Raw genomic sequence first — 16,940 nt, 5'->3', positions numbered from 1 at the left:
TTACAGTGAGCTCGCTTTACAATAAGACAAGCCTCAGAGTTTCCTAGTCAAGATGTTCATGTAACAGATAATTATACTTTTATCCAGATTTACAGTTAAATGACTTCAGAGAATGAAATCATGCAGCGAATCATTTTCATCTCCCAGAACATTTCTGAACACTGAATCTGCTTTTTGACGGGATGGATACTAATGAAAATTAAGTGACTCCCCTCTAAGCTGTTTGAAAAATAATGCCCCCCCCCCCGCCTTTGCAGTTTTCAAAATTAAGGTGACCCCCCTGGATTTTGCCGGCCCATCCGGCCGTAATAACTAAACGCTCCCTAATTCTCTTCTTTCCAACCAGATTGAAATTCATACAAAATGTCAAACTTCTGAAGATATTGTTGAAATTGATTGTAAACTACTCTTTCTAAAACTTTGGAGACCACACTCAAAATTGAGACTGGACGATAATTTCCTTCAAAGATCTTATCTCCTTTTTTGTAAAGAGGTATCACTCTAGCACTTTTAAGTTCAGATGGCACTTCTCCATAATGAATAGACAGGTTTATAATGTGGGTAAGTGGAGCACTGATTTGTTGAGCTCCATCGATTACAAATCTAGCGGGAAGGCCGTCTAAACCAGCTGCTTTGTTCTTACCAATTTTACCGATAATATCAGTTATAACAGTCTCATCGACTACAGATAACCCAAAAGAATTCTGAGAAAAATTTTGTTTAGAATGATCTTGAACATGTTTGCGACCAAAACGGTCTTTGCTAACAGGTAATTTATGAAGTAATGAAGATGCAACTGAGGTAAAGAAGTCATTAAACTTTTGTGCCACTTTTGAACTATCAAAACTGATGTCATCCCCAAAGGCCAAACCAATATCGAAATTCGATGTACGTGTCTTTTTTTATGAAGTACCTAAGCTTCGTATAGTTTTCCAGAGTTGTTTAGGGGAGTTAATGTATTTTTTTATCCTAGACTTATAAAAGTCTGATTTAGCTCTAGTTATCATTTCACACACACGGTTTATTTGCCGTTTAAATTCTTTATACAAAGTTTCCCCACCCGTTTTGCGAAATTGTGAAAGTGTTTTGTCTCTAAGCTTCATAGCCTCTAAAATTTCTGAATCAATTCATTCTTTCGACCTTTGCTTTATTCTAACCTCTTTTACAGGAGCAATTTATCAACTACTGTCATAAATGATGTGTTAAATATTTCCTAAGCCCTGTCGACGATATCGCAATTAATAACATCAAACCAGTTGATATTTCCAAGGGCATTGGCATATTAAAGGTTTGCGAATATCAAAAGATGTGGGGATGATTTTCAAGTTTACCAAGCTTGTGTGGGAAACCTTCCGACCTTATTATGAGTATTTCTTGTTGTTTAGACGAAACTTAATTGCTGTTTATCATGGTTCCGGAAATTTGTATATATATATATATATATATACAACAGTTGAATTTCTAAGAATTTCTAAGCACTCACTGCGCATGATCTACAAAATTTGTTCAACTGAGACTTTTTTAGAATTTGGACACAGCTGTATGTTTTGAATTGCCTGTGGCGTGACGGTAAGTGATCCACCTTCAAACTGCACTGTATAAGATTCTCGGTCACATAGGAAAAAACACCACGTATTATGGAGGTTTTGACAGAAATAACTGACGTGTGTAGACCTGTATATCACCATAGAAACAAAGAGAAGTGTGAAATATTTGTGATATAGAAACCGTTTATTCTAATTATAATCATAAGGATGACCCCCTCTTTGCTTTCCAGCTATGTGGTAGCCTCAGGTCTTTGCAGACGGCTATATTGAAAAGAATCTCATGATCCTTTCATATTTTCCTTATTTAGTCTTCAAGGTAAACTGGCGACATTGAATGCATCGGAAAGCTTATAACAAACGGTCTGTCGTAAATTCAGTATATTGGATTTTTGAAACTTTAGTCATCGTGGAAGTTTGACCACAAATAATGACCCATAAAAACATTATAATTATCAATTTATTGTTTCGCAACTGTAGCAACATGATCGATAAGCAGATTGAGGTTGTTACGGAATGTTTTACGGGGGGGGGGGGAGGGGAAGATGAATGATTCATGATCGTAAGACAATGTTGGAATACAGAGACTTCCTAAAGTGTGTGCTCTAGAAAATGCGTTTGATTCCTAGACTAATCAACCTGCTCACGTTGCTCTCCTAAACATTTTTTTCACTATAGCTTGAGTCGTTTTATATGTCAGTTGAAATTTTTCTGCTGTTTGACTCTGTCTGGTGTTTTTAAGTTCTGTAGCTGCTCCTTAAACTGAAAAAGTTTCATGTGAGATGAAGAAAGCAGTTTTCAAGCCCGACCAATAATTTTGATCGATCATCAAAAAATCAAAATGAGCTATGAAATGTTCTCGTGGTAAGTGATAGGTATATTGGCGACGAAGACAGTATTTGTACTTGTTGCGTTAGTAATGGAACATGTTTTCTAATCGATCACGTACAACGTTTTTAACAACTTTACTTCCATACATTATTAAAGATTGTTTCACTGGATGTCTCTCAGGTCAGCTGCCAATTCTGCTTGATTTTTGGGTCCAAAAAGAATAAGAAAATAGGTTTTCCGAAAATCACCTCTGTGCTTTCTATTAATACAGTTGCAGAAACTGAAATATGACAGAGAATGAGTTTGCGTTTCAATTTAAGGTTTTATCAACTATTAATATAGATTGCTAACAATGTTTAGTCCAAGTTTATGATACATCACAAAATGATAAATAGTAGAACAACGATTCCTGTTTTGCTGAATTTAAAGTTTCGACTTTTATTTCGATATGTTATGTCGATTATACATATGTTGTAATCACGCCAGCGTGTGCTAAAATTCTCACATTGAACAATCTTCATTAATTTCATATAAGCTAGAAATTATGTTCTGTGCAAGAGTGTAGACCATGCTTAGACAGAAATATCAAAAGATCTGAAATAAACCGCAACTTTTGGAAATGGAAATAGGAAAAATAAGATCAAATGAATTTACTCCATCCGTGGATCAGATATCAGCACTAACACATCCTGTCTTCTTATTCATATTGAAACTTGAAGTCCAGGTATTCCCATTTTTTAACAAAGAACTTGTCGAATTTTTCACTCTGCGACTCGGTAAAAACCTTCTTCCATCCTCCGGCGACCCCTGTTATGAAAAAAAACCACGATCAATTTTTGTGAATGTTAAGATATGTGCATTCAGATATGCACTTCCATCTTTGGCCCTTGTGGTCATGCACATGATATGTACGGTATTAATGTCTCTTTGTCTGTCTGTCTGTCTGCCTGCCTGTCTGTCTTTCTGTCTGTCTGTGAGTGTGGCTATTCGTGTTTGTCTCTTTCTTGGTTCCATATCTGAAGAATGACTTATTGGATTAAAATGAAATTCGCTTGTACTGATCAGCAGCTTAGCGACTCTGGTTTGAACGGTGTTGGAGGTATTGAACACAAAAGTTTTCCCGCGAATGGTGTGGCTACAGACTGTTAAAATCATAGGTCATCATCACTGAGGCTCGAGTAAGATGTATTCGTACAATGCTATGAACCATTTCTGTTTTATCGGTCAATCGACAACCTAGGAGAAGATATGAACGCTTTGACAAAGTTTGACATCTGTTCATCATGTGTTTTAAAGGTATACAGTAACATGTAATCTAAATATACCCATATATGGTCAAAGGGGCGTTCCTTGGTACTCAAAATGCCCATGTGAGGGCGCTGTTTTTAAAAAAGCGACCACCCGTTTAAAATCTGTGATTGGTTAGATTTTCTCTTTCCATGGTAACTGTGGCAAAATTGGAACAGGTGCATGACAATATACCTTTAACGCTCAGACTTCTGTTCCACTTTTCAAAATCCCATTTAAAGGTAGAACGCGCCCCGAGGACAGATAGTTGGACTCTCAAATTACTACAATTCTTTTCTGATCTACCACTTGTGGGGCTCATTTTAAAGCTCTTGGAAACTCCAAAATTGTAGTTTTCCTCCATAAAGTTAACACAGGAATGGCCGCACGGCCATTTTGAATTTCAAATATCGCGAAATGTTAGGTAATTCGTTTCGCTAGTTCCAAACTTTGCACCGTGACCCCCGATTTTTATTGTTGATTTGGACAATGATTGAAAGTTTCATTCTTAAAAGTTGCGCAAAAGTCAGTCTGAAAAGTTTGTCTTTCACGTTCGAGGCGCATACTACCTTAAAAGAAGCTTGATGGCGTCTTTGAAGTTTACTGTGAGGCTCCAAAGATTGGATTGATCGATTTTTACTTTTTAACTAAACATGACAGAAAAAATAAACTATATATATATTGCATTCAACAAATAAAAAATACTAAACCAAACTTCAGTTGTTGATCTCCAAATTATATGCATGATTGAATGATTATCTGGTGATACTGTCGACCCGGCACGGTATCACGTATGGAAGTGGTGACCATTAAGGTGACACCAGGATGAAAAAAGATAAACAGATAAATACAGCAATCAAACTCTGCTGCTTAATCACCATTATTTCTGCAGTAAGACTTACCTTTCCTGAACACAACTGACGCCCCCTTCGGAGTCTTTGCCTCCCTTTCGTTTTTCATAGCATCGAATGTACACCTCTCGGCTATGGTTGTCACTTCCGCCTCTGACAAGTCCACTTCAAGGTACTTGGCTATCACCTCGATGCCACCCTTCAGATCCTGAAAGCCAGGCGCGACGATGGAAGTTGTTAGTTCATGCAAAAAAATTCAAGGTGAAACCTCAACGATGGAGCCTTCTCACTGCCGACTTATTTTTGTAAAGAATATTCTAAAATTTCTGTGCCAGAAGATCAATATGACATCAAAATGTTTGTACTCTGCGTGCAGTACAAAACAATTTGACCCAAACCGTTTATAAGTCGAGTCGATGAACGGACAAATTCAATGCACGTTTGGATGTTGTCAATTGGAATGTTATGTCGCTAAATGACTCGCAGCACCGCCAGACTAGTACAGCTCGCGTCAACGAAATAGTGGCGTACTTCACCATTCACTCAACCTTCATGGATCATTTTATTTTGCTTGCATCTTAAACCGAGGTTTTTAGCATATCGACATACTTTCGATGGCTCAGGACAAGAGGGGCGTATCCCCTATGTCAAAGCACAGGAGATACGCTCCTCTTGCACTGGACCATCACTTTGTTGTTAACCTCGATAATGTTCAACTGTATATGCTTTGCAAAATTAATGTTTTACCAGGTAAAAAAAAGTGTTTACCTTTTTCAAGTCTTCGTATAACAAATTCAGAACGTTGACTTCCTTCGAAACATCGCACCATAAATTCACAAAATCTGCGTATGAGCCGAACGGTACTGAAATAGAATAGCAGATTTGTACTTCAAATGCATACATTTTGGTTCGATATCATTGGTAAGTATCGATAGGAGGACCGAGTCACGGCCGCCAACAACTGTTTTATCCGGTGTGTGGTGTACCTAATAATGCTAAAGAGTGAATGAAATAGTGCAGACCATTTAAATTCGATGTGTAGGTGTTACAGAGTAAAACGAAGAACCGAGAATGAATTTCAGTTTTATCAAAAACCTTTGCCACAATATCTTGACAAGTGTTGAATCAAAATCATTAGGTTGAGGCTTGAAGTATATTCCGACCATAATTGTAACAGGTAACCTTTCTGAGTACGAGTTATCAGAAAATTCATTCAAATTACTAATTATAATAAACCAGAAATATCTCTTATCACCACAACATATGAAACCATAATGATCCGCTCACCATATCGTATTAATAACAAAGGTTGAATTCATTTCCTTAAGTTTATATGGCATCGTCTATAATTGCTCATGGGGCTGACAAAAGAGCAAATAAATCAAATTCTGATTTTCTCTGAAATAACCAGCCGTCGAGTTTCCTGTCCTGTGACGAATCATGTGTTTGTGTTCTTCGAAATGTACGTCATATTTCTAGGGTTTACGCTTCAAATTTTGACCCATTTGCTTGGGGTTAATTAGGGGCGCCCTCTATGTTGAGTATTTTTCCCGGCTTTACTGATGTCACTCGTGATGTGTCAGCCATCTTGTTTACAGCAGTCGATTTTACTGAACTGCTTAAAAATTCACTCTAACTAGCTTGATACATATTATGTCGGATCACGAAAACACGCCAGCACAGTCCCAAGAAGATTCCGATGCGAAAAATCCACCACAACAGCCACAATCTGAACGCCGTGCACCGATTCAACTTGTTCAGGGTATGAGCGCGAGCAGGCAGTAAAAGGACATCGTGCTTTTGGATTGCAACCTGGTCAAAACTGCACTGGTCTTGTTACAACTCAACATGCGACAGAGAAAGGTACGGCAAGTAAAGCCCCCTCTGTTTCTGGTGACCAATCAACAAAAATTTCGGAGTTTGACCGCTTAAAGGACAAGGAACAAGAACTCTTGAGAGAAAGTAAAGCCCCTTCTATTTCTGGTGACCAATCAACAAAAACTTCGGAGTTTGTCCGCTTAGGCCTAAAGGAAAAGGAACAAGAACTTTTGAGAGAAAGAACTTTGTTACTGCAAAAAGCGCGCACAGCATGAACTGGAAGAACGCATTAAACATTTAGGCCTGCAGAGGGAAGTTAATTCTCTCCGTATCGGGGACGACACCACAAGTCACGGGCGACAGCCTATCGTCTCTTCACCTCTTACGTCTGACTCATCACTGAGCCAGTTTAAGTACCAGTCATCAACAGAGCACTACAAAGTCCGTCGTTAGGTCACACGACAACTAGTAATGTTTCATATCTGATGGCCACTCCACCTTTTGCTAATACCTCGGCTAACATATCAGTCTGTATGAAATAAAGTAAACAAAATGGAAAGACCATGGGAAAAGTATCTCTGGCTTCGTGAAAGTTTCAGTAATTTGTAATTTTTTTCTATATCATTTACTAGACCTTTGAATTTGCTATTGTAACACGGGGAAGTGATAATTATGTCAGTGACAAAAGATGATTTTAAATACAAATCCAACAAGATAGCGATGAAAGGTGACAGATTTTGAAGATAATATTTTGGCCAAGAGTCGGTAAAAATATATAGAAAATGTGTGGGAAATATCACAGAAAAATATTTCAAAGAACTACATAATCACTCCTTAAAGACGACATTTCATAAAGCACTAAGAGCTTACATTTAAATTTTACATGATTTAGTTAGCCTGAGCACTATCTCTACGAAGATAGTTTTCTATGACGCAAGAGGTCCAAGATAAGTTTCTATGACGCAGGAGGCGGAAGATAAGTTTCTATGACGCATGAGGTCGACACAGAATAAACTTATGGAAGAAAATGGAATTTATGACATGATTACGGCGTGGGTGGAAACCTTAATATAAGCCTATATGCTGACATTAGGAGGACATAATTACTATCTCCAGACAAGAACTCATCGAGATAAGTATCCCAGTTGTCTCTCGTTTTCATAAGTGATACGTCCCGTAGAAAGTGAAAGAACGATACAGCTGTGTCCTTAGGGTTTCTCATAATGTGAATTGTCTGAAAACGGGAAACAAGACATGTTTTCCTTTAATTGAACACGTGAACATAACCTAATCATTCATGAAGTGTGTGTTTTTCCCTTCAAGTGTACGAATGTAATAATGGTATGACTCGGCTTATGATTCATACATGACACATCATTACGTTTTAGGAATTACATGTAACACATTTTATGATGGACAGACAACGGTGAAGTCTTCATAAATGTCTTTCTCCCATTCACGACAGGCTGTCGTCAGTTGCATATTATGAAATTTTTCGTCCATTCAGATGTTCAAATAAATCTGTTTTTTTTTTCAATGTTAAAGCTTTTGAACTCCACCGTATAATTACGACATATTATTGTCAAGGAGTAAATTTTTTTAATTTGATACAAGGCATATGACATAATAAAACTATGAAATCTCATGCTTGATGAAAATGTGTATTCTGTCATATTACGTCGACAGCGACGTTACGAAATATTCAGGGTTATAATGCTTTTTATAATAAACACAGAAGAAAGAATTTTGAGACAATTACCTTAGGTTTCTTTTCAGCATACTGTTTCGATAACCACTGTGGCTGTAAGTGCGTCGATAGGATTCTTCTCTTGTTTGCAGGAATCTTCATTATTTTATCAATTTCAGGTTCACCTGTTCAGCAGTGAAAAACAGAGAAAGGGACATTATCGTAGAAGAGGTTTCGTCGACGTAAGCAGCACCGTGTGCTTGCAGCCCCCTTTCCCCAAACATGTATATATTAGTATACACATATACGCGAGCCATCTAGCGGCTCCGAAGTTCAATACCAGTCGAGGAAGATCGCTCTGCAGTTCAAGTCGTTTTAACATTACCTGTTTTGAAGTCCACAAATTCGACGAAAGGAATGTAGTCGTTTTGAAAGGGCGGTGGCTTCTCCCCGCGGCCTTCGGGAGTGTTGTGATTGTACAGCTGGTATATGATCGTTTTCATCCAGTGAGTTCCTACGCACAATGAATAAAATAAAAAGAAATGAAAACGGGATGAGTGGGTTCAATTTCGTAGAGTAGGTTGCTAACCTCCCTTTCTGTTTATTTTTGTTGTTTATATAAAGCACAATGTGTAAAAAAGTCAGAAAAATGACAATACCTGACTAGTTTTAGGTAATATGTTTTTGCTAAATCATTGAAAATGACACAAACAGCCGATAAAGCGTACGGATGAAGGGTGCCGCAGGACCGCCTAATTAAAAAATACCGTCAAGGACACTATGTGCTCACATTCGGTTTGAATTGGTCCATTCAAGAAATATTTAAGCCAGAAAAACAAGAATGACAAAAGCAAATAAGATCTCCAACTTAGGTACTGGAGGTCATCTTTAGGAACATGTGCATATCAACTTCTATAGCAATGGGACAATCAGATCCTAAATACATAAGCAAATGTCAACAAAAAAAATAAGCCAGAGAAGGTTTGACAAAAAGAAAAGGTGGGAGAGTGGAGAAAAATAAAGACTGGGAAAAAATGTACAAGAGATCTGGTAAAAAAGTAATGCTACCTCATCAATCTTCTAGACCCTACCGCCTCCTGAATATCAAATGTTCCGCCCCTTGGTATTGACCATGTTTACATAGGGCCAGATGGCAGGAAATGTATTTAAAACCTTGGAATTTTTTTAATTAATGCTATGAGTGCTATCATTCGAATGTCAACAGCACCAAAGTTAGTTACAGATAGTGAAATGCCTCCCACTTTGGGATGTGATTACGACATCTGGAATTATCCAGGATCCAAAGTTCTCATCAGTTCTTGTGTGTCTTACATGGAAAAGTTGCAAAAATTGGTCCGTGATGAAAAAATTAACCTGAGTTTTGTTTTCTGGATCAAATTTTACTACAAATTGATACAAAATATGACAAAATTATGTTCACAGCCTTCGAAACTGTCTCACAACATATCCTGGGTTGGTCTAGGTCATTTAAGGTCGCAAAGTGAGAAAATTACCTAAATTATACAAATTTGGGGGATTCCCAACACTTTGAGCAAAGCATTTATCCATTAACATCCCTTGGGACTTCTATACCAAATTACAAAGCTATCAGACTAGTAATTTAGTTGTAGTGCAAACACAAGGATTCGTAAATGGCGAGAATACAATCCTTAATTTTGTTATCAAATGATTAGTAGATCACACTTTCAAAAAGCCATGATGTGCACGTTTTTCACTGCTTGCTGCCACATCGTGCAGGGCCCAGTTGAAAGCGACCCAGTGCGATGGTATGTACTCTCCAAGAAAAACGTGACGTCATGGTACACAGTCCAAACGTGGCTGTTGCGTTGCGAGGTCACCCACTGTTGGAAAGCCTCGATCGTTCCAGTACTTTTTCTGGCTTCTTCTGCCATGTTGGTCGTGTATGGCTGGTTGTACTAGGCCTGAGTGCTACACTCCTTGCTACACTTATAGGTTATAAGGGCCGTCGCCGTGTACCTAAACACAAGCAACCATGTTGGAAGGGGAACAGCCAGGAGAATGATCACGATGTGATAAGTCGCAGAAGTGTTTTTATTGTTGAGGACCGGAACCGTATAACATGTCGCTCATTTGACCCTCTCAGACTTAAAATGTCACGGTTATGAATGATTTTCCATGGCTACTTTCATCTGCTGATTTTTGACGATTATTTTGCAATCTTGTGAAATGTTTAACGTTTAGGGATGTTTTACTCCTGATGGATATTATGCTATCGCAATATCGCATGAAACGTTATGTTTAGGGATTATTTAATACCACAGTCCCTCTGTTGATAGAGGGACTGTGTTATACAAACGAGTATAGGCTGGGAGCAAAATGGGGCGGATTGATTGTGTCACATAACCGCTGTCAGTCATTAGTCCTCCTACATACACGTTTGCATGTAACGGGTGACTATATGAAGCAGCTGGAAGAGGCGTCTGTTAGCTAACATTTGATAAATACCCGATATGAAAGTCCAAAAATGTAAAATACATGATCCATGAAGAAATACAACAGCTCCACGTACAGTATAGAAGTGGAACTTTCCGTCGTTCGGAAAAGTCTGTTGGAAAATGTTAAAAATCGATCGTATTATTTGGCAAGTTATACTAGGTGGCCGTGCATTTACCTGTCTTCGGGTAAGATACCAGCCATATATCGTCTTCACGGATTTCAAGTTGTGGTATTCGTCTCATATTGGCTTCCTTCATGAAAGATGGATACCTTATACCGTCGACTGTCGGCTCTTTCGAGTCCTCGCCATTTCCTGTGGAGGCCATATTGGATGTGGCTGATGGATAAGACGTCAAATGACTGCAAGCGCGATACACCAATCTCTTTTACCCGATAGGGCGAACCATTATGTTGGAGGGGTTGAAAGAAATGCGCGTGACTGCCATTTTCTCCTTCGTCATTGTGACTTGGCTCTTTTTTTCAATAGGCAAACTGAATAAAGGCATTACAAAGACCGTAAACAGTTGAACAGTGCAATTTGTTTGTTCATGTTCATGACACGATCGTTGTGAAATGGGCGCGGGCGGTGACATTGTCGAAACTATCGCTCTTGGCAGTCAGTACTTAGGTACCCGGCGGACGGACAGCTCATGTGACCCAGAAAAAATCTTTCTAAGTCAACGGGGCTGTTCACCGTCCACCTAACATCGAGCGAATGTGATTTTAACATCATAAATCCGCAATAATGAATTACCCGCATTTTGTAATGTTAAAACTTTCTTAATGCCTGTCGTTAAGGCGGCACGTATGGGGACTGCCTGTCAAGGGGACTTTAATTCGTTGTCAGTAATGAAATATGCACGTTATAACGCTTCAAGATCCAGTCTCTCAGGCAGCTTACAGGTAAATTTAAATCCGAACCCTGACGCCTGAAATTACAATTAATTCTCGCTGGCATTTTCCATGTTTCCACGTTCCGAAAGCGACACATTGATATTTTACATCACACAAAGGAAGTGTCTCTCATTCTCATTGAATGGTCTCCTTTACGATGGCAAAGTTCAAAGTTCATATTTTATTTGCTTATCGACTCGATACAACTTTACCTACGGATGGTAGGTAGTTCTAAAACTACACACCGTTTGCAATTAAAGTACATTCCGCTCACATTGACTTCAAACCCTGACATTGTGGTTGGAAGGGTAATAAGTTTAGAAACTAGTAACACTATAACTGTGCCGGGGTAATGTGTAGTTTTGTTGTTAATTTTTAGCAGACCGCTTCCTTAGATTGAATTGTTACGAATCCCACTGAGTGGTGCATAAACAGCCTCTGATTATTTGCCGTTTGCCACTTTTTGTCAACGCGTGGTGGTTTGTGTATCTTTGGCAGTATGTAATATTAACACCTAAGTAATAATTTCTGAATAAAGTTTACATTCATTTACACAAAAGTTATATCAACATTTGGGTATACGTATTTTTGTGTCTGCTTTTGTGTCGTAATTTTTGCACTGTAGATGTCTGTTGCATTCACTCTGTAGGCGTGAATATGGCCATTCCTCTTACCTTTTCGAAAGTGTGCATTTTGTGATTTCCTTGTTGTTTGATAGTGTTTCGATTGCAGTATATTCGACTGGTGTCATGCGGGTTTTCATAGTGCATGGATTCACAGGCGACCCAATAAGTTCTGAGTTTTTCACACTGTTTTCTCTATCATTTTCTCTTCTTTCTTCATGCTCTGAATGATCGGAATAAATAAAATAAATGGTTTATATAACCTAACCTAGCCTCTGTGACTCTTTATTTATTTTACACTCCATTACAAGGATATATATCTCTCATACACACATGCTGTAATTAATTAGTCAACACAACTAATTATGCTAATCCGTGGACTTATCAGGGATTTTACGGGTTGGTCAACATCGCGAAAGATAGGAATGGTTACTAAAACGGGCTTTTTTCATTAACATCACTATCTTTCCGATGTTGACCAACCTCTGATAAGTCCACGGATTAGCATAATTAGTTGTGTTGACTAATTAATTACAGCATGTGTGTATGAGAGATATACGTCCTTGTAATGGAGTGTAAAATAAATAAAGAGTCACAGAGGCTAGGTTAGGTTACATAAACCATGTATTTTATTTATTCCGATCATTCAGAGCATGAAGAAAGAAGAGAAAATGATAGAGAAAACAGTGTGAAAAAGTCAGAACTTATTGGGTCGCCTGTGATGGATTTGGTTTAAATTCAATGGCTTGCCGAGTATTACCACAGGGCGTGGCAGGAATTATTAGTGTAGAAAATATGAATATGATCAATAAATGTCTTGTATTAAACTACTTAGTGTGTGCCTATTACTTTACGCAAGCTATCTCTGTATAGTATTTCAAAGAAAACAGTATATATCAGTTAATTGTCCTCCCTAATCCCCTTCATTAATTTGTTCTGCCGATCACTGACGCATCAGGGGTTTATCGCCCTGACCAAATACCTCGTTAGCAGCTCATAAGGCACTACCTAAGGTAATAGGCACACACTAGACACAGGTATAGGCTTGTATAATGAAAAATAGTTTAATACAAGACTAATAATTCCTGCCTCGCCCTGTGGTATTACAGAGGTCTTTCCCTCTCACGTGTATCTTTGCCATTATTATGTAATATGTTAGAATGTCACACACTTGTTTACCTTTCACCTAGTGATCAATGGGTCGAGAAGATACAACGCTCACAGGCAAGCCTTGCCACTTCGATGCCTGGTATGCATGTTTTTTTACACAGTAAATGTTTTCATATTATTAACAGGAAGGAACCTAATGACTGGATTGTTTGTAATAGTGTGCCTGACGTTAATTTGGATGTGTGTGAGTCAATAGCCATCTGGTCGTAAAGACATTAATTTGCACCCCAGACTGGTGATAGTAATCTATCTCAAGGCTTACATGTCAGATATATTGGGTGTCGGGTTTTCTGTTGTTTATCCTGTACAAACAATCCAGTCATTAGGTTCCTTCCTGTTAATGATATGAAAACGTTTAGTGTGTGTAAAAAACATGCATACCAGGCATCGAAGTGGCAAAGCTTGCCTGTAAGCGTTGTATGATACTGGCCAAGGTCCCTCTATCACAGATCTAGAGGGATCGTGCACTGGTGTGACAGCCTGAATGTGAGGGGGTCTGGGTAGGTTTACGCATACAGGCAAATTTGGGTAATATGTATAAGAAATCAACGGTGTTAGTCACTACCCTGTATCAGTATCCCGACGACCTCTCGCCGGCTATTCCCAGATTAGAGACCGTCAACTGCAATATGACTCACCATTATGATCGGTCTGTGAATAATTATGGTGAAAGCGATGTAGTAGAGTAATAATCGCGAGTGTTTTTCCTGACCGTAATGTAGTGGAGAGTGCTCACCTCACCCAAAGTGGAGGGACTGTGCCTCACCTAACACAGTTAGGCAGATGCCACGCCCCCATATAGACTCACTCACAGCCCCTTGCCGGCTTGGCCTCAGACCACCCTATCTAGCTCCCTCGGTAGTCCAGCCGAAGAGAGAGCATACGCCCCATACAATTCTCTGAAGACGCGTATGATCGTACTGCTGTCATCTCAGTCAAGCATTTCCCATGAAAAGTAACAATGCGTTATAACTTGCTAAAATGACTTATTTTGGTACAAAATGACCGACTTGAGCTAAGTCAAAGCTTGATCCAATTGCATTAGTTCCACTCCAATGCGAGAAGATATTTCACAAACGGATGGGAATCTTAAAGGGACATAAGCTGTAACTTGTGGCAAGTTTTTCAGTATCCTGCTTCTGTATATCAACTACCGTGTCTGACCGTAATTTCGAGTATTCTTTTTGTCAACACAGCTTGTATGAGTGTAGTGATCATTGTTTATTGTTTACAAATGAATTCTAGATAGTCCGGACTTGAATACAATTTTCAACAATAACGATGTAGGTCATACTCATATAGATTGTGTCGATATGCTAAACACTTGATATTAAATTACAGTTCAGGGATTCAATGCAGAAAGTGTAGGGAAACCACAAAGAAAAGTTCTGAAAAAATAGCCAAAAGGTACAGCTTATGGAGCTTTAAATAAATCGTCACTTCAAAAACAAACAAATGTTGATAGTCTATCATGTGTTCATGGTATCATCTTGATCACATTTGTACAGTGACCACACGCTGATGAGTGTTATATCAGTTTTATGCTACCTAACATTACGGAACGCTATATGATTTGACCTGATATGACCTTGCCTTTCATGACATTTAATCCGTGAAACAAGCCAAATGATTGATCAGTGGGTCTCACAGAACAAATTACTGAAGTGTGGCCAGCCACATATTCTCCCAAACAATATGTTATACATTGCATGACTTTATATGACCTTACACGACATGAACCATTCCCACTAGCCATCACCAGTCCTCTCCGACTCATCAACCGAGCGAGCGAGCAAGACAGCCCTTGACTGAACAAGCACTTGTTAATAGCTTCTTTACATAGAACGGGAAATACACAATTTAAAAAACGCACAGTACGATTCGATATCCATATTTGACCAGTAGTTGCCATAGGAACAGGAAGTAGTTACAGGCACCAAAGATTAGAGCTGGAACATTGAAATTCGGAGATGTACGGTTCGAGGAAAAAGATTCCGAGTGTATATTATGAATTCACAAAGAAAATAAATAAACTGTACCCAAATTTTAAAAGATTCATTTTGGCGTTACGGTCCCAGTAATAGCATATCACGATTTAGACTGAAAGACCCGTCGCTCGAGGGCGCTCTCTACTCCACCTGTAGGGGAGCGTAGAGAGCGCCCTCGAGCGACGGATCTTTCAGTGCAATTACGACCCGATTATTTACAAAGGTCAACGATACAACAAAAATCACATGCATCCCAGTTTTTACACGGAAAGTCATGCCGGCTACGGTTATTTTCAAGAGCTTCTTTCGTTGCTAATTCACAAACAGATATTGTAACTTTAATAAAGTTTACATCTCCTACATCTCTCCAACACCGATGAAATTAAGAAATACCCTCATTTCCTGCATTCAAATAGCACTAAATTAAGTGATACCTGAACACAAACAGCTTTTATATCAGCGGGAATCCATTTATAATTACGACTCCCTAAGCCTGGCACAGTGGGCAAAGATGACCCACCGGCAGAAAGTCATAGTATTGCCCCCCCCCCCTCGCTACCGTCACGCACGCAATTTCACCTTTGAGTATATGCTGTAATAAACGTGCAATTGATCATGATGTAACAATTACAATAGCTGCATAAAGCAGAATCTTGTTATAACTGTGTATTTTCCTGTATTTCCCGCATTCATGTGACAATTTGGTGAACAATTCTGAGTAGCTGTCGATTTAAAGGTATACTATCACCTGTTCCAATTTTGCCACAGTTACCATGGAAAAAGAAAATCTAACCAATCACAGATTTTAAGCGGGTGGCCGCTTTTTAAAAACAGCGCCCTCACATGGGCATTTTGAATACCAAGGAACGCCCCTTTGACCATATATTGGCATATTTAGATTACAGATGACTGTATACCTTCAAGACAGTAGTTATTAATCCAGAAAAATCACGTGATTTGGAAGACGCTCATTTTGCTTACATGTTTGCGGTGGTACAGCTAGCTTCTATTTTCTCCAATGAGAAGATCGATCGATACAAAATCCGTAGAAAAATATCACGGACTAAAAAACACAAATACAGAACAAAATAGCAAAGAAGACAAGGCTTAGAATCATTCATTTTGTCATCGACTGCCATTTCTGGTAAAAGTGACTTGGTTCAGTCACGTAAAATTCGAATGTTCTTTACAGGGGTGTATTCATTAAAGCCCTAGATTCAACTAGTTCCTAAAAGTGCTGTTTGAGTATTCAGTGATTTATGTACCTGCTGTAGCTTTTTACCTTCGATGAATGTATTAATAAAGATGCTTAATGAAGTAAACACAAAATGCATCTAGTGTTTATTTTGATACCCCAAATTCACTGCTTTATTTTACAGACAGAAGTACAAAAACATTTCGTGGATTAATACGTGTCCCAATTTGAAAACGAATTTTAGTGGTATGTTTTAGATAATTGTGCGTAAACGGACGAGTACATGTAAGGTTTGGGGTCAAGGGGTCACAAAAAATTTGAATTAATTGACAACTTTTGATGGTGCCCACCTTTATACGAATGGACTAGTTTGGTTTATGATAGTCTAAAGATCTGAAAGGCGGTGTCAAATGTGCATGGCCTGTTTCAGAGGGTGTTAGTGAAACACGACAATATGTCACAGGGTTTTAAGTTACTGCCTTTTAACACTGACGTAATATAGCGGTACTGTCTTTTTTTCGTCGTCAGCTATAGTATGGCAATTCTAGCTTGTACATGTTATTAAAAATCATCA

The 16,940-nt window shown here is 38.6% G+C and overlaps 1 protein-coding gene across 1 annotated transcript; it reads right to left on the bottom strand.

Annotated features, from left to right (window-relative positions):
* Positions 1–2,781: 2,781 nt before the first annotated feature.
* LOC139119080 (sulfotransferase 6B1-like) lies at positions 2,782–10,872 on the bottom strand. The gene is made up of 7 exons (XM_070682706.1): positions 10,672–10,872; positions 8,404–8,532; positions 8,091–8,203; positions 7,439–7,565; positions 5,282–5,376; positions 4,565–4,721; positions 2,782–3,182 (listed from the first exon to the last, which is right to left on the bottom strand). The coding sequence occupies exons 1-7, from the start codon at positions 10,820–10,822 to the stop codon at positions 3,073–3,075; spliced, it is 882 nt and encodes a 293-aa protein (XP_070538807.1). The 5' UTR covers positions 10,823–10,872; the 3' UTR covers positions 2,782–3,072.
* Positions 10,873–16,940: the final 6,068 nt, after the last annotated feature.

The sequence above is a fragment of the Ptychodera flava genome, chromosome 19, assembly GCF_041260155.1.
Source record: "Ptychodera flava strain L36383 chromosome 19, AS_Pfla_20210202, whole genome shotgun sequence".
Taxonomy (NCBI): domain Eukaryota; kingdom Metazoa; phylum Hemichordata; class Enteropneusta; family Ptychoderidae; genus Ptychodera; species Ptychodera flava.
This window is presented reverse-complemented; position numbering and strand designations above follow the sequence as displayed.

Bases quoted from the DNA above. Each gene is read 5' to 3' on its own strand.
- LOC139119080 (XM_070682706.1), bottom strand. From the start codon at position 10,822: ATGGCCTCCACAGGAAATGGCGAGGACTCGAAAGAGCCGACAGTCGAC. The intron at 5,377-7,438 runs GTAATTATGTCC...ATTCTATTTCAG, and splicing joins TGAGTTCTTGTCTGGAGATA to TACCGTTCGGCTCATACGCA. The intron at 3,183-4,564 runs GTAAGTCTTACT...TTTTCATAACAG, and splicing joins GTCAGTTGTGTTCAGGAAAG to GGGTCGCCGGAGGATGGAAG.